This window comes from Heterodontus francisci, chromosome 27 (assembly GCF_036365525.1).
Source record: "Heterodontus francisci isolate sHetFra1 chromosome 27, sHetFra1.hap1, whole genome shotgun sequence".
Taxonomy (NCBI): Eukaryota; Metazoa; Chordata; class Chondrichthyes; order Heterodontiformes; family Heterodontidae; genus Heterodontus; species Heterodontus francisci.
This window is the reverse complement of record NC_090397.1, coordinates 31,823,497-31,848,310: the sequence shown is the minus strand read 5'-3', so window position 1 is coordinate 31,848,310 and position 24,814 is coordinate 31,823,497. Positions and strand designations below refer to the sequence as shown.

The 24,814-nt window shown below is 41.3% G+C and overlaps 1 protein-coding gene across 2 annotated transcripts in view; it reads right to left on the bottom strand.

The window, feature by feature from the left end:
- Nucleotides 1-385: 385 nt before the first annotated feature.
- The window catches only part of rad51ap1 (RAD51 associated protein 1), a 94,115-nt gene continuing 69,686 nt past the window's right edge, over nucleotides 386-24,814 (bottom strand). Inside the window, exons 6-9 of one of the 2 annotated variants that reach the window (XM_068059097.1) lie at nucleotides 17,895-18,044; nucleotides 16,507-16,623; nucleotides 14,015-14,140; nucleotides 386-1,568 (exon numbers count right to left, since the gene is read on the bottom strand). In XM_068059097.1, coding sequence (XP_067915198.1) covers nucleotides 1,441-1,568; nucleotides 14,015-14,140; nucleotides 16,507-16,623; nucleotides 17,895-18,044 — 521 coding nt within the window. In that variant the 3' untranslated portion in view covers nucleotides 386-1,440. The remainder of the gene's footprint in view (nucleotides 1,569-14,014; nucleotides 14,141-16,506; nucleotides 16,624-17,894; nucleotides 18,045-24,814) is intronic. The other variant, XM_068059098.1, reaches the window with a different exon arrangement.

The following is a 24,814-nucleotide window of genomic DNA, read 5'->3' as shown; positions in this document are numbered from 1 at the left end:
ATCTAGGCCAACAATTCAGTGTAATATTGAGGGAGTACTCCATTATTGGTGGTGCTGTCTTTCCAATGAAGCACCATCTCCTGTTCAGGTAGATGTAAAAGATCCCATAGCACTATGCGAAGAAGAGGAGAGTCCTGCGTGTCTCCTGGCCAATATTCTTCCCTCAGCCACCACCAAAAGCAAATTATCTGGTCATTCATCTCACTTGCTGTTTGTACACCCTTGCCATGTGCAAATTGGCTGTTTTGCCTGCCAACATAACTGACTGCACTTTAAGAGTAATCCATTAATTGCAAAATGCTTTCAGACAGTTCTCAGATCTAATAGGGTGTTATTATCAATTCATGTTTTTCTGCACCATTAAAAATATTCTACATCCTTCACATTTGTCACAAATGCGTGTTTATTTTAAATTTACAAAAATAGTTATTTTAATTTCAAACTTGAAACTGTCTTAAGTACATATCAAATCCTGGCAACATGGTTAAAAGGGATTTACTGGCAAATTGGAGTTGGGCATTAATTGACTTCTAATGTTATCATACATGTTTAATAAGAACTATCTTATGATACAGTCCAATTATTAAGCTTCAATTGTATTTCAGTTTCTAAACATTAAAATTCTTAAAAATAGAAGGTACAATCACAAAGTATTGACAAGCAGTGCGAGTCTTGTCACAGCAGCTTTCAGGCTATGACAAATCACATGGACAAAAGTTCCAACTGTAAACCAATGCTGCCATCACATCACTGGTAAGGGAAGATTTACTGTGTGTATCTGGTATTGCAAATGTGCATATAAAGAACATGCTGACAATTCCATTACTCTGAGTGCACAGAAAGAAAAATCCTCAATCGTAAAATGAAAGCCACAAGAGCCTCCATAAAACATTAACATTCCTATGGCCTCTGTAATTAAAAGTATCATAGAAATAAAGGCCTTTTCTGTAGTGCATCTGTTGGGCCTGGGTTAAAACGGTTCAGACGTAATGTGTAACCCTTAATTACCAAGCAAAAACTTGTACCCAATTCACCTGGAATGGATTTTAACCCCCATTATGCAGGTAAAAGTACAATGCCCTATGTTCTGCAACACTCATGCATTGAGTCTTGCTTGAAAAATGATCAGCAACAGTTCAGATGGTGGACTTAAAAACATCCTCAACTTGTCAATGTCTGATAGTTCCTATTCTGAAAGACACAGGAAAAGATTGCTTCCTGGCCTCTGGGAAGCGACATTATCAATGTGATCGAGAATTTTTTTCTAATCGCCATTTCTTCCAAAATTGTAAACAAGTTCTAGAAGAAATATATCTTCCTAAACTGACGTATAGTGTGACTTGACAAAGCAATCTTATGACAATACAAACTAGAAAATAAATGTCAATAGCACAGCAACTGAAGATTAAGTTTCATATTAAAAGCAGTTTTAAATCATGTTCAAACATTGCCAGTACTGGGGTGCAAAGGTTTCACTCTAGCTAATCGAGATAGGCCTAGTCGAAGGCCTTGGCATGGACTTCGGACAGAAACTCCTTCCTGTGAGTTACTGCTGCTTTCTTTAGAGGCTGTAAGAGAAGAGTAAAATTTTCTGATTTTTAAAATATAAAAACATAAAATTATATGATTTCAGCTATTTAATTATTGATAAAAGTAATCAATTCAATAGGCTGGCTATGCTTAGGGTAGATCGGTCTTTTGGTCTAGATGGCTTGCATCCCAGGTTGTTAAAGGAAGTGGGAATAGAGGTAGCGGAAGAGCTTGCCATAATCTTCCAATCTTACCTGGATACAGGGGAGGTGCCAGAGGATTGGAGAGTGCAAAATGCAACTCCCTTATTCAAGAAACGGTATAAGGACAATCCTAGCAACCACAGGCCAGTTAGTTTAACATCAGTGGTGGGTAAGGTTTTAGAAACAATAATCAGGGGGAAAAAAAATCAACAGACACTTGGAAAGATTTGAGTTAATTAAGGATAGCCAACACGGAATAGTAAAAGGCAGATCATACTTGACTAATCTAATTGAATTTTTTGATGAAGTAATAGAGAAGGTTGATGAAAGGAATGCAGTGGATGTTGTTTATATGGATCTTAAGAAAGCATTTGATAAGGTACCACATAGAAAAAGCTGGTTAACAAAATTGAGGCTCGTGGAATAGGGAGGTCAGTGTCCAATTGGATAAAAAAATTGGCTTAAGGACAGAAAACAGTGAGTCATAGTAAATGGCTGTTTATCAGACTGGAGAATGGTAGACAGTGGTGTTCCCCAAGGGTCAGTGTTAGGACCACTGCTTTTTTTGCTATATGTAAATGACTTGGATCTTGGAATGCAGAGTAGAATTTCTAAATCTGCCGATGACACCAAACTTGGAGGTGTGGCAAACAGTGAGGATGATATGAACTACCTGCAACAGGACACAGATAAGCTAGCAGAATGGGCAGGAAATAGACATGACTACGGGGATCGAGCAGGAAAGTGGGACTGACTGGATGCTCTGTGGAATGCTGGCAAGGACTCAATGGGTTGAAAGGCCTCCTTCTGTGCTGGAAATGACTATGACTCTTAATCTTTCCAACTTGAAAACAGGACTGCAACAAAATACTACTGAATGTAATTTTTGACCTAGGTTCTAGCATCTACCACATTTGCTTCGGATAGTACACAGTACAACAAGATTAAAGCATTCTTGTGCAGTCTGATTATGGTAGCAGTCCCTTTAACTTAGTAACAAGTCCTAAGGAGTTTAAAACAAACAGATGAAAACAGAATCATGGCCCCAGCCTAATTAGATCCCCAAATTGTAGGGTGATGTTGGGAATGGCATTAAACAGGAAAAATTAGAGATGCATACGATAAAGGAACATCTGTAATTATGGGTGACATTCATTTGCATATAGATTGGGCAAATCAAATTAGTCACAATACCGTAGTGGAGGAATTCTTGTAATGTATAGGGATGGTTTTCTGAACCAATATGTTGAGGAACCAACTAGAGAACAGGCCATCCTAGACTGAGTATTGTGTAATGAGAGAGGAATAATTGACAATTTAGTTGTGTGAGACCCCTTGGGGATGAGCGACCATAATATGATAGAAATCTTCATCAAGATGGAGAGTGACGTAGTTAATTCTGAGACAAGGGTCCTGAATCTTAGTAAAGGAAGCTACAAAGGTCTGAGGCGTGAGTTGGCTATGATGGATTAGGAAACGTTACTTGAAGGGATGACAGTGGAAAGGCAATGGCAAACATTCAAAGAGCGCATGGATGAACTGCAACAATTGTTTATTCCTGTCTCGCGCAAAAGTAAAACGGGAAAGGTAGCCAAACCATGGCTTGCAAGGGAAATTAGAGATAGCATTAGATCCAAGGAAGAGGCATATAAATTCGCCAGAAAAAACAACAGAGCTGAGGATTGGGAGCAATTTAGAATTCAGCAAAAGAGGACCAAGGGATTGATTAAAAAGGGGAAAATAGAGTACGAGAGCAAATTTGCGGGGAACATAAAAACTGACTAAAAGTTTCTTTCGGTATGTGAAGAGAAAAAGATTAGTGAAGACAAAATGTTGGTCCCTTACAGTCAGAAACAGGGGAATTTATTATGGGGAACAAAGAAATGGCTGGCCAACTAAATGCATACTTTGGTTCTGTCTTCACAAAGGAGGAAACAAATATCATACCAGAAATATTGGTGAATACAGGGTTTAGTGAGAGAGAGGAACTGAAGGAAATTAGTATGAGTAGAGAAATGGTGTTGGGGAAATTGATGGGATTGAAGGCCGATAAATCCCCAGGGCCTGATGGTCTGCATCCCAGAGTACTTAAGGAAGTGGCCCTAGAAATAGTGGATGCATTGGTGGTCATCTTCCAAGATTCTATAGACTCTGGAACAGTTCCTACAGATTGGAGGGCAGCTGATGTAACCCAACTATTTAAAAAGGGAGGTGGAGAGAAAGCAGGGAATTATAAACTAGTCAGCCAGACGTCGGTAGTGGGGAAAATTCTAGAGTCCATTATCAAAGATTTTATAGCAGAGCACTTGGAGAACAGTGGTAGAATCGGACAGAGTCAGCATGGATTTATGAAAGGGAAATCATGCTTGACAAATCTACTAGAATTCTTCGAGGATGTAACTGGTAGAGTTGATGAGGGGGAGCCAGTGGAGGTGGTTTATTTGGAGTCTTTCAGAAGGCTTTCGACAAAGTCCCACATAAGAGATTAGTGTGTAAAATTAAAGCGCATGGGATTGGGGGTAGTGTATTGCGATGGATAGAAAATGGGTTGGCAGACAGGAAACAAAGAGTAGGGATAAATGGGTCTTTTTCCGAACAGCAGACAGTGACTAGTGGGGTACCACAGGGATCGGTGCTAGGACCCCAGCTATTCACAATATATATTAATGATTTAGATGAGGGAACTAAATGTAATATCTCCAAATTTGCAGATGACACAAAACTGGGTGGGAGGGTGAGTTGTGAGGAGGATGCAGAGAGGCTTCAGGGTGATTTGGACAAGTTGAGTGAGTGGGCAAATGCATGGCAGATGCAGTATAATGTGGATAAATGTGAAGTTATCCACTTTGGTAGCAAAAGCAGGAAGGCAGATTATTATCTGAATGGCTATAAACTGAGAGAGGGGAATATGCAACGAAACCTGGGTGTTCTCGTACACCAGTCACTGAAGGTAAGCATGCAGGTCCAACAGGCGGTAAAACAGGCAAATGGTCTTCATAGCGAGAGGATTCAAGTACAGGAGCAGGGATGTCTTTCCCCAATTATACAGGACCTTGATGAGGCCACACCTGGAATATTGTGTGCAGTTTTGGTCTCCTTATCTGAGGAAGGATGTTCTTGCTATAGAGGGAGTGCAGCGAAGGTTTACCAGACTGATTCCTGGGATGGCGGGACTGACGTATGGGGAGAGATTGAATCGTTTAGGATTATATTTGCTGGAGTTCAGCGGAGTGAGGGGGGATCTCATAGAAGCCTATAAAATTCTAACAAGACTTGACAGGGTAGATGAAGAAAGGATGTTCCCGATGGTGGGGGGTCCAGAACCAGGGGTTGTAGTCTAAGGATACGGGGTAAACCATTCAGGACTGAGATGAGGAGAAATTTCTTCACCAGAAAGTTGTGAAGCCGTGGAATTCGCTACCACAGAAAGCAGTTGAGGCCAAAACATTTTATGTTTTCAAGAAGGAGTTAGATATAGCTCTTGGGTTTACAGGGATCAAAGGATATGGGGCGAAAGCAGGAACAAGTTACTGAGTTGGATGATCAGCTATGATCATAATGAATGATGGAGCAGGCTCGAAGGGCCGAATGGCCTACTCCTGCTCCTACTTTCTTTGTTTCTATGATACAAATTCAATACTTCTAAGATTTGTTCAGTTATCTTCAAGCCCTCAGGCAAAAACATAATACGTGATTTGCCCCGTTGTATGTATGATTGATAGCTCCATTTGAATTGTGCCAACAGGCATTTAAACTAACCCAGTAACTATTTGAGGAGCACATAAACAAGTTCAAACTGTTTAAACCCCTAGAACCTTCAGAGAGAAAGGTTAGTTAGTTAGCCAGTTAGTTTCTGCAATTAGAAAGATTACAGTAAAGGATTATTGCATACACAAAGATTAACCCTCTAAAATAACAAAATGGCATAAAGGTTGCATTTTTTTTTTTTGAAGAGTTGTTGTGAGAAGCTCACTAATGGCAATATGTTTTTGGCCTCTGATGCACATGCAAACCATAATACATGTTTTGTGATCTGGATGTTTTTATATAAACCTATCAGTTAAAAAAAAAAGTTGCTTCATTGTGACTATAGCACCAGAGTAAGAAATAGTGAGGCATTAGGTGGGGTCAGACTGAGAGGGAATGCAAGAAGGTCGAAATTAGGTTTACGGTGCATGTATGCGAACACACAAAGTGTGGTAAATAAAGTTGGTGAGCTCTTGGCGCAAATAGCTACATGGGAATATGATGTCATGGTGATTACAGAGACCTGGCTCAAAAAAAGGCAGGACTGGGTATTAAATATTCCTGGATACAAGGTGTTCAGGAAAGAAAGGAGGAGAGGTAACAGCATTAATTAAGAAGATTACAGTACTGGAGGGGTGAAGAACAGAATCTATTTGGTTAGAGTTATGAAACAAGAGAGTTGCCATTACATTACTGGATGTATTCTATAGGCCACCAACTAGTGGAACAGATATCGAGCAGCAAATTTGCAGGGAAATTAGAGAGGTGCAAAAACTATAAACTGGGATGCTAAGTAAAGGGCAGAGAGACAGAAAAGTTTCTGATGTGTTCAGGAGATTTTTCTTGATCAGTATGTTTCTGGCCCAACAAGGAAGGAGTCATTGCTTTATCTAGTTCTGAAGAATGAGGTAGGTCAAGTGGATCAAGTGTCAGTAGGGAAACATTTGGGGACAGTGATCATAGTATCGTAAAGTTTAGGTTAGCTATGGAAGAGGACAAGAAGCAATCTAGAGTAAAAACTCTTAATTGGCAGAGGGCTAATTTCAGTGGGGTAGGAATGGATCTGTCCCAGCTAAATTGGAATCAACGACTGGCAGACAAAACTGTAATTGAACAGTAGGCTGCCTTTAAAGAGGAGATAGTTCGAGTAAAACCAAGATTGATTCCTATGAGGGGAAAAGTTAGGACAACCAAAGCCAGAGCTTCTTGGATGATGAAAGAGATAGAGAATAAAGTGAAGCAGAAACAGGGTACGTATGACAGATATCAATCAGGTTGATAATACAAGTCAGAATTAGGCTGAATTTAGCAAGATCAGAGGGGAAGTGAAAATGGAAATAAGAGAAGCAAAGAGAGAGTCCGAGAAGAGACTGGCAGTGAACATAAAAGGGAATCTAAAAGTCTTCTATAGGTATATAAATGGTAAAATGGTAACAAGAGGAGAAATAGGGCCAATTAAGGACCACAAAGGGATGTATCCATGCAGGTAGAGGGCATGGTTGAGAAACTAAATGAGTACTTTGCATCTGTCTGCACCAAGGAAGATGATGCTGCCAAAGCCATACTGAAAAACAGGTAGTTGAGATACTGGACAGGCTAAAAGTTGATAAAGTTGGCGAAGTGACAGGAAAGAGAGAGTAGTGAACAGTTGTTTTTCGGATTGGAGGAAGGTGTAGAGTGGGGTTTGCCAAGATTCGCTACCAGGACCACTGCTTTTTAAATATATATTAATGAGCTTTTCTTAATATATATTAATGAGCTAGGCTTGGGTTTACAGGCCACAATTTCAAAATTTGCAGATGACACAAATCTTGGAAGTATTGTGAACTGCAAAGAAGATAGTGGGAAACTTCCAGAGAGTGGTGGAATAGGCAGGCACAAGGCAAATCAAATTTAATGCAGAGCAGTATGAAGTGATACATTTTGGTAGGAAGAATGAGGTCAGGCAATATAAAATAAAAGGTCAAATTCTATATGGGGTGCAGGAACACAGAGACTTTGGGGTACATGTGGACAAATTGTTGAAGGTGGCAGGGCAGTTGAGAATGTTGTTAAAAAGGCATATGGGATACTGGACTTTATAATGAGAGGAATGGAGTAGAAAAGCAAGGAAGTTATGATGAACCTTTATGAAACACTGGCTCAGCTTCAACTGGAGTATTGTGTCCAATTCTGGGCACTGCATTTTAGGAAGAATGTGAAGGCTTCACAGAGGGTGCAGAAAAGATTTCAGTGAATGGTTCCAGGAATGAGGAACTTCAGTTACATGGATACATTGGATTAGCTGGGGTTGTTCTCCTTAGAGAAAGTTGACAGGATAAAAACAGAAAATGCTGTAAATGCTCAGCAGATCTGGCAGCATCGGTGAAAAGAGAAGCAGAGTTAACATTTCAGGTCTGTGACCTTTCATCAGAACTGGCAAAGGTTAGAAATGTAATAGGTTTTAAGCAAGTGAAGCGGGGGGTGGGGAAAGAGAACAAAAGGGAAGGTGTGTGATAGGACCAAGGGCAGGAGAGATTAAATGACAAAGATGTCATGGGACAAAGGCAAAGGGAGTGCTAATGGTGTGGTGAAAGACAAAGCATTAGTCCAGAGAGTGTTAATGACAGAATAATTAACAGCTCTGTCCAAAAGCACAAACATGCAAAACTAAGTTTAAGACAGGCACATAGTTTAAAAAAAAATAATAAAAAGGCCAGACATGCTCTGAAATTATTGAACTTAATGATGCATCTGGAAGGCGGTAAGTGCCTAATCAGAAAATGAGATGCTGTTCCTCAAGCTTGTGTTGATATAACCTTCCACAACAGCGCTTTTGAGGTCTTCCTTTTTCCTCAACCGAGGATTCCCCCCCACTATGGTTGACAGGGCCCTCAACTGTGACCGACTCATTTCCCGCACTTCTGCCCTCACCCCTTCCGCTCCCTCCCAGAACCGCAACAGGGTTCCCCTTGTCCTCACTTTCCACTCCACCAGCTTACACATCCAAAGGATTATCCTCCACCATTTCCACCACCAAACACATTTTCCCCTCCCCTGCCAGCATTCCGAAGAGATCATTCCCTCCAGGACACCCTGGTCCGCTCCTCCATTACCCTGACACCTCATCCCCTTCCCACGGCACCATTCCATGCAATCGCAGGAAGTGTAATACCTGCCATTTACAAAGAACAAAGAACAGTACAGCACAGGAACAGGCCATTCGGCCCTCCAAGCCTGCGCCGATCTTGATGCCTGTCTAAACTAAAACCTTCTGCACTTCCAGGGTCCGTATCCCTCTATTCCCATCCTATTCATGTATTTGTCAAGATGCCTCTTAAACGTCGCTATCGTACCTGCTTTCACCACCTTCCCCGGCAGCAAGTTCCAGGCACTCACCACCCTTTGTGTAAAAAACTTGCCTCGCACATCCCCTCTAAACTTTGCCCCTCGCACCTTAAACCTATGTCCCCCAGTAACTGACTCTTCCACCCTGGGAAAAGGCTTCTGACTATCTATTCTGTCCATGCTACTCATAACTTTGTAAACCTCTATCATGTCACCCCCTCCACCTCTGTCGTTACAGTGAAAACAATCCGAATTTATCCAACCTCTCCTCATAGCTAATACCCTTCAGACCAAGCAACATCCTGGTAAACCTCTTCTGTACACTCTCCAAAGCCTCCACATTCTTCTGGTAGTGTGGCTACCAGAATTGTACGCAATATTCCAAGTGTGGCCTAACTAAGGTTCTGTACAGCTGCAGCATGACTTGCCAATTTTTATACTCTATGCCCCGACCTATGTAGGCAAGCATGCTGTATGCCTTCGTGACTACCTTATCCACCTGCATTGCCACTTTCAGTGATCTGTGGACCAGCTACATTTTCCTCCAAATCGTTTATATATACTACAAACAGCAAAGGTCCCAGCACTGATCCCTGCGGAACACCACTAGTCACATCCCACTATTCAGAAAAGCACCCTTCCACTGATACCCTCTGTCTTCTATGACCGAGCCAGTTCTGTATCCATCTTGCTAGCTCACCTCTGATCCCATGTGACTTCACCTTTTGTACCAGTCTGCCAAGAGGGACCTTGTCAAAGGCTTTACTGAAGTCCATGTAGACAACATCCACTGCCCTTCCTTCATCAATCACCTTCGTCACTTCCTCAAAAAACTCGATCAAGTTAGTGAGACACGACCTCCCCTTCACAAAACCATGCTGCCTCTCGCTAATAAGTCCATTTGTTTCCAAATGGGAGTAAATCCTGTCCCGAAGAATCCTCTCCAATAATTTCCCTACCACTGACGTAAGGCTCACTGGCCTGTAATTTCCTGGATTATCCTTGCTACCCTTCTTAAACAAAGGAACAACATTGGCTATTCTCCAGTCCTCTGGGACCACACCTGTAGCCAATGAGGATACAAAGATTTCTGTCAAGGCCCCAGCAATTTCCTCCCTTGCCTCCCTCAGTATTCTGGGGTAGATCCCATCAGGCCCTGGGGACTTATCTACCTTAATGTTTTTCAAGACGCCCAACACCTCCTCCTTTTTGATATCGACATGACCCAGACTATCTACACTCCCTTCCCGAGACTCATCATTTACCAAGTTCTTCTCTTGGGTGAATACTGATGCAAAGTACTCATTTAGTACCTCGCCCATTTCCTCTGGCTCCACGCATTGATTCCCTCCTCTGTCCTTGAGTGGGCCAACCCTTTCCCTGGCTACCCTCTTGCTCTTTATATACGTACAAAAAGCCTTGGGATTCTGCTTAATCCTGTTTGCCAATGACTTTTAGCCCTCCTGACTCCTTGCTTAAGTTTCTTCCCACTTTCTTTATATTCCTCAAGGGCTTCGTCTGTTCCCATCCTTCTAGCCCTTACGAATGCTTCCTTGGTTCCCGAAACTTGCCAAACGTATCCTTCATCCTCACAGGAACATGCTGGTCCTGGATTCTAATCAACTGACGTTTGAAAGACTCCCACAAGTCAGATGTTGATTTACCCTCAAACAGCCGCCCCCAATCTAAATTCTTCAGTTCCTGCCTAATATTGTCATAATTAGCCTTCCCCCAATTTAGCACCTTCACCCGAGGGCTACTCTTATCCTTATCCACAAGTAACTTAAAACTTACGGAATGATGGTAACTGTTCCCGAAATGCTCCCCTACTGAAACTTCAACCACCTGACCGGGCTCATTCCCCAATACCAGGTCAGTACGGCCCCTCCCCTAGTTGGACTATCCACATATTGTTTCAAAAAGCCCTCCTGGATACTCCTTACAAATTTTGCCCCATCCAAGCCCCTAGCACTAAGTGAGTCCCAGTCAATATAGGGCAAGTTAAAATCACCCACCACAACAACCCTGTTGCTTTCACATCTTTCCAAAATCTGTCTACATATCTGCTCCTCTATCTCCCGCTGGCTGTTGGGAGGCCTGTAGTAAAGCCCCAACATTGTGACTGCACCCTTCCTATTCCTGAGCTCTACCCACATTGCCTCGCTGCATGATCCCTCCGAGGTGTCCTCCTGCAGTACAGCTGTGATATTCTCCTTAACCAGTAATGCAACTCCCCCACCCCTTTTACATCCCCATCTATCCCGCCTGAAGCATCTAAATCCCGGAACGTTTAGCTGCCAATCCTGTTCTTCCCTCAACCAAGTCTCTGTAATAGCAACAACATCATAGTTCCAAGTACTAATCCAAGCTCTAAGTTCATCTGCCTTACCTGTTATACTTCTCGCAATGAAATAAATACACTTCAGACCACCAGTCCCGCTGTGCTCAGCAACATCTCCCTGCCTGCTCTTCCTCTCAGTCTTACTGGCCTTATTCACTCGTTCCCCCTCAGTTATTTCACCTGCTGACCTACTGCTCTGGTTCCCAGCCCCCTGCCACAGTAGTTTAAACCCTCCCGAGTAATGCTAGCAAACCTCGCAGCCAGGATATTTGTGCCCCTCCAGTTTAGATGCAACCCGTTCTTCTTGTACAGGTCCCACCTGTCCCGGAAGAGATCCCAATGATCCAGATATCTGAAACCCACCCTCCTATACCAGCTGTTTAGCCATGTGTTTAGCTGCACTATCTTCCTATTTCTAGCCTCACTGGCATGTGGCACAGGGAGTAATCCCGAGATTACAACCCTACAAGTCCTGCTTTTTTAAACTTAATATCTAACTCCCTGAACTCCCCCTGCTGGACCTTGTCACTCTTCCTGCCTATATCATTAGTACCAATGTGTACCACAACCTCTGGCTGTTCACCCTCCCCCTTCAGAATGCCCCCTGCCCGTTCAGAGACATCCTTGACCCTGGCACCAGGGAGGCAACATACCACCCTGGAGTCTCTTTCACATCCACAGAAGCGCCTGTCTGTGCCCCCGACTACAGAGTCTCCTATAACTATTGCTCTTCTGCGCTTTGTCCCTCCCTGTTGAACAATAGAGCCAGCCGTGGTGCCACTGCTCTGGCTGCTGTTGTTGTTTTCCCCGATAGGCCATCCCCCCCAACAGTATCCAAAACGGTATACTTGTTAGAGAGGGGGATAGCCACAGGGGATTCCTGCACTGACTGCCTGCCCCTTCTAGCGGTCACCCATCTATCTGCCTGCACCTTGGGTGTAACCACGTCTCTAAAACTCCTGTATATGATGCTTTCTGCCACCTGCCTGCTCCTAAGTGCATCCAATTGCTGCTGCAACCGATCCATGGGGTCTGTGAGGAGCTGCAATTGGGTACACTTCCTGCAGATGTAGTTGTCCGGAACGCTGGAAGCATCACAGACCTCCTACATCTCACAGGTGAAGCACTTTATCCCTCTAACTGACATTTCTAGCACTAATTAATAAATTAATTTAAAATAAATACTTATTAAATCCTTAGTAAGTTAAATTACAATTAACTATATGGTCCCTAGCGCTAGATTTCAGCTATAAATATTAACTGCTAAATACAGTAATCTCCTCCCTCCAGTTTAGCTACTCCCCTACTTATTAATTAATTAGCTAATTAGGGCTAATTAGTTTATCAATGTTTTATTTTCAAATTCAGTGCAGATTCCCTACCAGCCAATCGGGTCACAGCTTTCCTGTGACGTCACTTTTTCAGTCACTTTACCATCTCTTTCCTCACCATCCAAGCCCCCAAACACTCCTTCCAGGTGAAGCAGTGATTTACTTGTACTTTTCAATTCAGTATATTGAATTTGCTGCTCACAAAACGGTCCCCTCTACACAGGGGAGACCAAACGTAGATTGGGTGACTGCTTTGTGGAACACCTCCACTCAGTCCGCAAGCATGACCCTGAGCTTTCAGTTGCTTGCCATTTCAATTTAGTACCCTGCTCTCACACCCACATTTCTGTCCTTGGTCTGCTGCAGTGTTCCAGTGAGCACCAACGCAAGCTCAAGGAACAGCACCTCACTTTCCGATTAGGCACTCTACAGCCTTCCAGACTCAACATTAAGTTCAATAATTTCAGAGCATGGTGGGCCTTTTTTATTCTTATTTTATTTTATATTATATTTAAACCATGTGCCTGCCTTAATCTTGGGTTTTCATGTTTGTGCTTTTGGACATTATTTTATCTATTATTCTGCCATTGACACACTCTCTGGACTAATGCTTTGTCTTTCACCACACCATTAGCACTTCCTTTACCTTTTTCCGATCACATCTTTGTCATTTAACCTCTCCTGCCCTCTGTCCTTCCCTTTTGTTCTCTTCCCTCCCCACCCCCACTTCACTTGCTTAAAACCTATTACATTTCTAACCTTTGCCAGTTCTGATGAAAGGTCACAGACCTGAAATGTTAACTCTGCTTCTCTCTCCACAGATGCTGCCAGACCTCCAGAGAATTTCCAGCAGTTTCTGTTTTTATTTCAGATTTCAAGCATCCACTGTATTTTGCTTTTATTAAGGTTGAGAGGATATTTGATAGAGGTGTTCGAAATTATGAGGAGTCTAGACAGAGAACACAAAGAGAAACTGTCCGCATTAGCAGAAAGGTTGGGAACTAGAGGACACCAATGCAAAGTGATTGGCAAAGGAACTAAAGATGACATAGGGAAAAACTTCTTTAAAAAATAAAAACGCAGAAAGTGGTTAGGATCTGGAATGCACAACCTGAGTGTGTGCTGGATACAAATTCAATAGTGGCTTTCAAACGCCAACTTGGCAATCAGCGGAATAGAGAGAATTTACAGGGCTATGGGCAAAGGGCGTTGGAGTGGGTTTAACTGAGTCGGTTATGTAGAGAGCCAGCACGGACACAACAGGTCGAATGGCCTCCTCTGTGCTATAACCATTCCAATTCTGGCAGAAATGTAGTCACAGTCACTCTCATCATTTCATCGCCAAATTGGAGGTTAATAGTATGCAATTATTCTAATTTCACCTATCCAGAATCTTTGCCCAATTGGGAGTCAATTTTCTCATCTTAGAATTCTTAACTCTACTTATTTCTTTCTTAAGGCAACTAAAGTTGTTAAATGTTTGATTTAACCTTATAGCAAAATAAAGCTGCATTTATTGGATAACACACATATACCTGGTGGAGTCCACTTCGGTTTTCTCATTCCAGTAGATGGACGCGATATTTGTAATGATTTGGAAGATGGTGGAGAAGCTGGCATTGCCTCCAATAAAAATGACTTGCTTTTTACAGAAACTGCAGCTACAGGAGGTAATAAAATAATAAGTTATATATATTATGTGTGTATAATTTCACTGTTGTTCTTTGTAGTTTTCCTCTGCAATTTTATAATCAGCTTATGGGAGATGCACAAAAGCAGCACTGAGTAGCTGTTGTTTTCCTGCACGGTATAGAAGTGCCTGGTCCACTCAGAATATACCCACAATGACATGCCTAACGTTGGTAACACTCTGTGTAAATAGCAACAGTGAACCTTAATTGAACCACTTTGTGACAACACATTGGAGATCCAATGAGGGAGATAGGGGTGCGGAATTAGGAGCACCTTTATGAAGAATTTCAGTTAAAATCTCTCTTCTCTACTGCTACGCACTTCCCAAGAGATCACTCAAGGAATTTACTTCTAAGACCTTTCTAATGCTCCTCTTCAACAAGCCACTAGAAGGTCCAGAAGCAACAAAGACTGCCTTGCCTTTTAATTGCACTTTCCCCTCATTTGTGAAGCATTTTGCTTCTCAATTAGGGCATCCAGTTGAAATTGCATATTATTTATTTTTGGGGATGCTTGGGAAGAAGCCCAATCCAACAAGTGTGCAAAATCATTAGCAGGTTTACTTTTATTCCAATTTGTTCCCTCCTTAATAAAAGTGCTCAAATATTTAAATGCAACAAATAACATAACTAAAGGATGTCAGAAGCAAACACACAAATTTTCACATAAGAAGTTTCTATGAAGCACTAAAATCTGTCTATGGACCAGCACATCAAACCCAAAACACCTTGAGGAGCATCAATGGCAAGACCCTACACACCAACGAGGAGTCAGTCCTGGAATCCTGGTCGGAGCACTTTGAAACTCTCTTCAGCGCCATGTGCACAGTGCATGATACTGCCATCAATAACAGCCTGTCAAAGAAGAACTAGATGAGAGCCCGACTCTGGAGGAAACTGGCCGCCATCAATCAGATGAAGAACAACAAAGCTCTCGGAGCCGATGGAATTCCACCCGAAGCCTTGAAGCATGGTGGCCCTGCCCTATACACACCAAGCTCCATGAGTTTTCAAGGCCTGCTGGGAACAGGGCAGGATTCCACGGGATCTTTGTGATGCCGTAATCATCACCTTGTACAAAAACAAAGGAGAAAAATCAGACTGCTCCAACTACCGTGGGATCAGCCTCCTTTTTACTGCTGGCAAGTTCCTGGCTAAATACTCCTGAACAGGCTTGTGCCTACCATTGCAAAAGAAAACCTCCCAGAGAGCCAGTGTGGTTTCAGAGCAAATAGAGGCACCATAGACATGGTATCTGCACTAAGACAATTGCAAGAAAAGTGTCGCGAGCAAAACAAAGGCTTGTATGTCACTTTTGTAGACTTCACCAAGGCATTCAACACTGTCGGCAGAGATGGACTTTGGAAAATCCTTGATAAACTTGGATGCCCACTCAAATTCCTCGCCATGGTGAAGCAGTTTCATGAAAATCAGTATGGACAAGTCAAGCAAAACAGCGACCTCGTGAGTCCCTTCCAAATCTTTAATGGCATGAAGCAGGAATGTGTGCTGGCCCCAACCTTATTCACCATCTTTTTCAGCATGATGCTGCAGCAGGCAACGGAAGACTTTAAGGAGGGAGTTTATGCATGCTTCCGGACTGATGGAGGCCTTTTCAACCTCAGGCGTCTTCAGGCTCACACAAAGACACAAGAAAAGCTCATCTGTGAACTTCTTTTCGCCGATGACTGTGTTCTCCTGACCCACAGTCAGTCAGACCTGCAACTACAACAATATATTTTTCTGAGGCGGCATAAACCTTCGGACTAAAAATCAGTTTAAAGAAAACTGAAGTCCTGTGTCAGCCTGCACCCCAAGAAGAATGCAGACCAGCAAGCATTGGCATTGAGGGAACAGAACTGAATGCCATCAAGCAATTTGGGGAGCGTCATCTCTTTTGATGGTACCACAGACAAGGAAGTGGACAATAGGCTCCCAAAAGCAAACAGAACATTCAGCAGACGCTACAAACGAGTGTGGAGCAACCACAGTCTCAGAGCACAGACCAACTCAAGGTGTACAAAGCCATAGTCCTCACCACCCTTCTGTACTGTGCTGAGTCATGGGTCCTATACCACCGTCATGTACACCTTCCATCAGGCAGCATCCTCAAGATCCGCTGGCAGGACTGCATCAGAAACATTGAAGTCCTGGAAATAGCCAACATCACCAGCATCGAGGCCATCCTCCAGCAAAGCCAACTGCGTGGGGCGGGTCACGTTGCCCGGATGGATGACAGTCGCCTGCCCAAGATTGTGTTGTATGGCGAGTTGACCATGGGTAAAAGGAACCGAGGGGCCCCATGCAAACGTTTCAAGGACTACCTGAAGACGTACCTCCCTTGTGTGCCACATCGACCATCGCCAGTGGGAAGCGCAGGCCATAGATCATGATGTCTGGAGATGCTACATCAGGCAGGCTGCAGACACGTTTGAGACCGAGTGAAGAACCAGCTTGAAAGAGAAAAGGAGAAGGATAGATCCATTTGCCCCCAGCAGCAACAACACCTTCACTTGCACCTGCTTTGGGAGAATCTGCCGGCCACGGATAGGCCTGACTAGCTACCAGCGGGCCTGCAACCAATGAGTACAACCTTCCCAAAATCTTTGTCCGCGAAGAAATGTCAAGAAGGAGAAGAATGAAAGTGCTCAAATATTTAAATGCAACAAATAACATACCTAAAAGGATGTCTGAAGCAAACACCCAAATTTTCCTTTACACCATTCTGATTAGAGTAGCTATACCATATAAGGCACAATTTCTGAATGTTTTTTAATCTATATTTTTAGCCATTTCTTATCTCTATAAAGTGCATCTTATTATAAACATAGTGCAAATGCAATGGACTAATCGAAGATTGGCTCTTCTGTTCATACAGTATTTGTTCATTATAAATAGCACATTCTGGGATTAGGGTAAACTTGGGATTTACCGGCTGTACCTCTACAGTTCCAAATAGCAGGATGTAGTTTTGAAAGATTATTTATTTCTAAGCAATTGGTTTTGCAATAAAGTGTTGTACAGTATTCAGTGATTTTCTAAAAAAAAATCTATTTTTCTTAACTTTTGGGCAGCACAGTGGCGCAGTGTTTAGCACCGCAGCCTCACAGCTCCAGCGACCCGGGTTCAATTCTGGGTACTGCCTGTGTGGAGTTTGCAAGTTCTCCCTGTGTCTGCGTGGGTTTTCTCCGGGTGCTCCGGTTTCCTCCCACATGCCAAAGACTTGCAGGTTGATAGGTAAATTGGCCATTATAAATTGCCCCTAGTATAGGTAGGTGGTAGGGAAATATAGGGACAGGTGGAGATGTGGTAGGAATATGGCATTAGTGTAGGATTAGTATAAATGGGTGGTTGATGGTCGGCACAGACTCGGTGGGCCGAAGGGCCTGTTTCAGTGCTGTATCTCTAAACTAAACTTGAAATGTAATTAAATTGTTTCAGTTAGAAGTAAACAAATTAATAGCTTAGATGGGAAAAAGTAACAAAAATGTCATTAATTTTTGCTTAATGCCACTAAAGCAATGTAAGAGTGCTACAAATAAATGGGATAGCCACTAAAAGAACTCTGCACTTCATCAATGGAAGTCTGTTAATTATTGCTGATGTACATATATTCCATAATCATTCTACAGTTCACTGGATTACAGCATCCACAATGGCCTTGCTCTATAATTTTAGCAAGTTCTGTTAAACACATTTATTTGCAATGATCAATGGAACTTACCTGTAGGACTGTTGGGTTTGGGAGATTTTTTCTCTTTCTTCTTCGTTTGTAATTTGATTTTGTCCTTTTTCTTGTTTTTAACTAACAGATTTTTAGAAGTAAACTCCTCATCCTCATCTGTATTACTTTCATTGCTTTCTGATTCTTCAGCTGCAACAAAAACAGTGCAGTTTAAAGTCTAGATCAATAAGAACCATAAAACTCAACATCAGAGCAAATCGTCAAAATAATATTTAATTGTTCCAGTTTTATTCTCAACCTTTTCACAGACTAAGTATAGAATTGTTGAAAATATCAGCATTGAATGGGGTCATTTGGTATATTGTGCCTATATTAGCTCTTCATCAGAACTATCTGTTCTAACCCCAGTTCCCTGCTCTTTCACCATGTGCTTTACCTAATTCCCTCCTAACTGTTGATTGACTTAGCTTCAACAGTCATGTGATAATGTATTCCTTCATCTAATACTATTTTGTGCAAAAACATTTATTCTTCAACTTGCCTTGTTTATGGCGTTTTGCACTGTAAATCTTACTTTTAAAGGTCTGTGTGACTCCACCCTTAGATCTCTCCCTGTTCCTCCACTCCATTGAGAGTTTTACTATTCAAGATATACACATTCTCTTTTTCCCAAAACGTCTTAGACTTACAAATGTTGAAATGCATTTGCCACATATCTGTCTACACCCTATCCACTCTATACGTCTTCCTGGAGTTTCCTGCATTCTTCCTTGGTTTGTCATGGCTCCAAATTAATATTTTTCAGCAAATGTCATTATGCCTTAAACTCATGTCCAAATCATTTATGTATATGTGGAGCAGAAGTCCCAACAATGACCTCTTGGGAGCAGGGAAATGGAAACTTACATTTTGAATGCACTTTGTGTATGCCAAATGTCAAGGTATAAGAACTTTCTCAGAGAATGCCACAATATAGCTAGAACGTTAAGGGTACAATAATCTAAACAAAACACAGCAGTAAAAATAAGACACGCTAAACTGGCTAGAAGCATGCTCTAAAATTCACATTATTCTTGTGTGGCAATTTCCTGTTGCAGAGCATTTTAAGACCACAAACCCTAGGCTATAAAATTTGCAGCTGTTATGCTACCCACGAATGTTCGTGAAATGGACTGTTAGTTTAAAAAAAGCTCATGGTGCATACACACAGTACTGCCACAACATAACATGTGGTATTGTCATATATTAAAAAGTAACAGGACTAATGTCAGGCGTAAGCTCTAATGAACAGTTAGAGATTAACTTTTGTAGTCTAAAGGGAAAGGGATAGTAAAGGGACATAAGAAATAGGAGGAGTAGGCCATTTGCCCCCTCAACACTGCTCTGCCTTTTAATAAGATTATGGCTGATCCTCGACCTAAATTTCATTTTCTCACCCAATCCCCATATCCCTCAATTCGCATAGAGTTCAAAAATCTATTGATCTCAATGGCTGAGCATCCACAGCCCTCTGAGGTAAAGAATTCCAAAGATTCACAACCCTCTGAGTGAAAAGAAATTCTCCTCACCTTAGTTTGAAATGGCCACGCCCTTATTCTGAGATTATGTCACCTAATTTTAGATTTACCAGCTAGGGAAACTATTCTGGCAATATTATAAGATTCTTCTTTTAATCCAATACTATCCTTAACTTCTTTAGTTATTCATGGATCTATTTTCTTGTGGCGCTTTCATTGCTCAATAAAATGTACATTTATTGAGAATTGAACATCTAAATGTTTTCCATTACTCATCTACCGTTATACCTTTTAATCTAATTTCCCAATCTACTTTAGCCAACTTGATCCTCATACCTATGTAGTCGGCTTTATAAGAACATAAGAAAATGGAGCAGGAGTAGGCTATATGGCCTGTTTAAAAATAAGGGGTTGCCCATTTACGACAGAGATGAGGAGAAATTTTTTCTCTGAGGGTCGTGAGTTTTTGGAACTCTCTTCCTCAAAAGGCGGTGGAAGGAATGTCTTTGAATATTTTTAAGGCAGAGGTAGATAGATTCTTAATAAGCAAGGGTGTGAAAGGTTATCGGGGGTAGGTGGGAATGTGGAGCAATCAGTTCAGCCATGAACCTACTGAATGGCGGAGCAGGTTCAAGGGGCCGATGGCCTATTCCTGCTCCTAATTCGAATGTTTGAGCATGTTCTGCCATTCAACTTTTCCTGAGGATCCCTTACTACGAGATTAACAATTAACCCTGTCTCATTACACAAAACAAGAACGAAAGCAGACTCTTCCCTGATTACACAAAGTACTGTTCTAGGAAACTGCCTCAAATGCATTCCATGAACTAGCGCTACAAACTATTTTTGCTGATTTGATTTTTCCAGTCTCTATGAAGATTAAATTGCCCCATGACTATAAAATTGTTTTAAAACTTAAACCCTACCAGCCCCCTTTTTTAAGTGAGAGGAAATTTAAAATTCTGAAGAGAAAAGTCAAGGCCACAGAGCAGTGTAGCCTTTTGGGTACAGATAAGTAGAATGTGACAGAAAGGGTCAAAAAGTTTAACAGTAATAGTGCATCAGTGAATAAGGTGAAATTAGGGAAAAATAATAAAACATTCTAATTAAAGGCACATTACCTGAATGCATGAAGCACTTGTAACAAGATAGACAAATTATTATAATTTATGTTTATTTATTAGTACACTGTTCAGTGGTATAGCTACTGTTAGGTGGCCTATCAACTACTCCCACCAGCATTTTCAGACCCTTGTTATTTTTTATCTCCATCTATAATGATTCTATTTCCTGCTCTTCCAAGTCAAAATCCTTCCTCTCTACTGTCCTTATGTCATTCTTTATCATCAGGACAACTCCCCTCGTTTTCCATTTTGTCTGTCTTTTCAAAATGTCAAGTGCCCTGGAATACTTAGTTCCCAACCTTGGCTATCATGCAACCATGTCTCTGTAACTGCTATTAGATCAAACCTATTCATCTCTGTGCTATCAATTCCTTTCAAAATCTGAACATTTCAATCAAATCATTTTATTTTTCTTTATTCCAGGGAATACAAGTCTAATCTAGTAATCTTGCTTCATAATCTAACCCTTGGAGAACTGGCGAGCATTCTGGTGAACCTATGCCGCACTCTTTACTAAGGTGTGGTACCCAGAACTGTACAAAAAACTCCAGATATGGTCTAACCAGGGTTTTGTAAAGTTGTAGCAAAACTTCTTCCCCTTTATGTTCTAGCTCCCTGGTCATAAAGGCTAATATTCCATTAGCTTTATCATCATATTTTGTGCCCAACGACTACATTTTAATAAAAACAAGAAATGCTGGAACCACTCAGCAGGTCTGGCAGCATCTGTGGAAAGAGAAGCAGAGTTAACGTTTCGGGTCAGTGACCCTTCATCGGAACTCAAGGTCACTGACCCGAAACGTTAACTCTGCTTCTCTTTCCACAGATGCTGCCAGACCTGCTGAGTGGTTCCAGCATTTCTTGTTCTTATTTCAGATTTCCAGCATCCACAGTATTTTGCTTTTAGGCTACATTTTAATGATCTGTGTACATGGACACCTAAATCGCTTTTCACCATTTAAATAATACTTGGAATTATCTTTTTTGGTCCAAAATGGATGACCTCACACTTGTCTACGTCGAAATCCATCTGCCACAGTTTAACACACTCACTTAAATTTATCAATGTCCCTTTGCAATTCTATGCTTCAGTCTACATTAATTATTATACCACCAAGATGATGAAAAAACAGGACTATCAAGGTCAAAAAAGTGAGAATCATCAATACACCTTCCAACTATGTCGTTGAAGTTGCTGTTGACCTCTTGTACAAAGACTAATTGTACTAAGGTGCTCAGCCATAGCAAGGATATTGCTGATCATTAAGCTTGAGATTGGGTCGATGAGCCTGATGATAGGGTAGACTCAACAGCAAATTATATGGTTAACCGTTTTCTTGCCTCTGCAGTCAAAGTCATAAGCTGAATCCAAAACCTATTAACCACTTACTCATTCACCCAGTAGGATCTTGTTAATGTGACCGATGGAGAATCTGTAGCTGAAAGCAGCCTTTAAAAAATGAGTGAGTCTCTGTGAGGGTAGATTGTGATGCAATGCGTTGTGAAGCGCATGAAACAAAGCTGGAAAAATTGGGGCTTTTTCACTTCAGTAGAGAAGGTTAAAGAAGGTTAAAATCTAATAGACATTTTCAAAATTATGGCAAGTTTTGAGAGGGTAAAGAGTGAACTCAGTAATAAGGAAATACAGACGTGACACCATCATCAGAACAGCTGAGTAGAACATTAAAAGAATTGTTTTCATGCCGAAGTTTATTAGAAAATTGAATGCTTAAACATAAGTGCCTATTGAATCAGAGTCTACAAGAACTTGAGAGAAATTGGGTATGTATTTGCAAAGAAAAATATAAAAGAATATAGAGAAAAGGCTGGGAAATAGGATTTGAGTAGATAGCACTAGTTGAAGTGCTAGTACTAGCACAGATTTTTACGATTCCTCCTCAATTCGAGCAACCATTTTGGAGATGGTAGGAATCTAAAAATGAATGTTTTTCATTGGTTGAAAACCCATTCATAGTATGATGCAACACAGGAGGCCATTCACCCCAATGTGCCTATGCCCTCTCTTTGTGTTATCCAATTAGTCCAACTCCCCTGCGCTTTCCCCATAGCACTGCAAATTATTCCACTTCAACTGTTTACCCAATTCCCTTCTGAGAGTTATTATTAAATCTGCTTCCACCATCCTTTCAGGCAGTGCAGGAGCATTTCAGCTATGCAGCCCATCCATGACCAAAAGTCCTGCTTGCCTTTGACCCCCTCTGCATTCATGTCAACATCTGAGGTATCACCCAAAACCATCTGTTTGGGTTGTCCTCTAGCAGGCAATAGTGAGGAGGCAATCCAACAACATAAGTTTAAGCATAAAGTACTGGAACATTTTTAAAAATACTTAGAGCACTTTTTTTAAAGCCAATATATTCATAACTCAGAATTTCACGCATGTATTCCTATGGATGACAAACTGATAAATTAATACATAACGTATGAACTGCTCCAGTGTTGTAGATATACGAAAAAGGTTATACTTCAAAATTTATGTTACCATTATCAGCAAAATGCCATTTCAACCAATTTTATATGTCGCCAGAGAAAACATAAATTGGAAAAAAGTGAATAAATATCTCAGTAGCTACCAGTAACACTAACATCCTGCTGGAGAAAAAAAATAACATGACTCTTTAGCTACTTTTATTCCATACTGCAACTTAACACACTGCTTACATCAGGGGTAAAATTCAACTTCAGCCAGGGCACCAAAATAATGGTAGTGGAACGGCCACTTGTCATACACCCTGTCTGAAGTTAGGTTCAGTGGAAGAGAGAACTGTATATATTTTACCCTCATTGTTTCTTAGTCCAACCAGCTATCCTGTCCATTTCAACAGTGCAGTAAGTTTTTGGTTTGATGTTTTTGAAACTTCCAATATACTTCTGCTATTGATCCTAAAAATTTCTATTCGAGTTTTTTTTTAGGCCAAGCAACATGCAGATTAAATGCTGGTGAGCCTGACTGCTCATTTTGGTTCATAAAGTTAGTGACAGGGGGATTTGTTTTAGTTCTGAGATAGTCCCTCCTACTTATACTCATGCTGGTAGATGAGCCACGACCATACATTGAAGAGATCCATCATGCTTTAAATATCTTGATGCCAGATATGAATGCATACCTTTTTAAAATTGCTAGAATATGGCATTACTTCTTTTGTTTTTTTCCAGTATCTTTCCAAGAAATAAATTTCTCCATATGATGTGCTGAGCTGCTCATGTGATCTGGTTGCAAGCCAGCTTGTTTTTCTCTACCATTTGTTCCTTAAAATGTGGCTCCAATCAGCTCCTGGCAAACTCCATTACTACCATGTTTACATGGCAAGTTAGACTGTCTAATGGCTTTCAAATTTAGGCAGCTTTCCTACTTTGGGGATTATGGCTTGGTATATGCTTTTGAGTCCAGAAGTGGAAGATTGTTCTTCCCCAATTTGGTGTTCTATAAAGCTTCCTTGCAATACTTCCTCCACGTTCTGGGGGATAATTAATCTGCTACTTCTGGACTCAAGTAATGTAGGCCAGGGCACAAGAAGAAGATAGCCTATATTATGCCAGTCCACTCTCTTGAATAAGACTGTGTCTGAAATTGCTGCCAGTATTTAAGCCAGAGCTTCACTTTTTTTTTTAAAGCGAGTATTACAGCTATTGCAGCTACAACTCAGTATTTTTTTTTACTAAATCAAAATGTTCTCAGAATACCAGCACTAAAAACTCACACAGCATTTCTGCCTGTAAAGATTCCTCTTAGATTCTTGCTGGAACTCTGTCCCTTTAATGCATAATTTCTAAAACAGCATTCGCCATTACTTGTTGAATCAACAACAACTTGCATCCATAAAGTGCCTTTAATACTTACCGCTTTCAGTCAATCAAAACCTAAGACAACAACACAAGCAGGTCTGTCTAATATAGTCGGGGCTGCTGCTGATGAGTGTAGTTATTACCAGCTTCCACTGGTTAAGATGGCTAGTAATGCAAGAAGTGTTACATAGTTATGCATTAGGTTGATATTAAGTTGGTTTCCAATTTAAATACCATTTCTTTTCAAATTTGTGTTGATCAAGGTGAAAGGGGTCAGTGCAAGGGACAGGAGTACTTCTGCAGTTTAAGCTGACAACATTAATTCATTAGACCATGTATAACAAGCAGAGACAGACAAAAGCTCACTCCATCCTTCTTAAAATAAATTTGGAAAAACATCTTCACATCTGAACCAGTATGAGTTTCTGGTATCCTACACCAAACTAATGACTTGTTTGGACAAGATTGGCAATTAGTTCCAATTTGTGGGTAGTTTTGAGTTATGGGACAA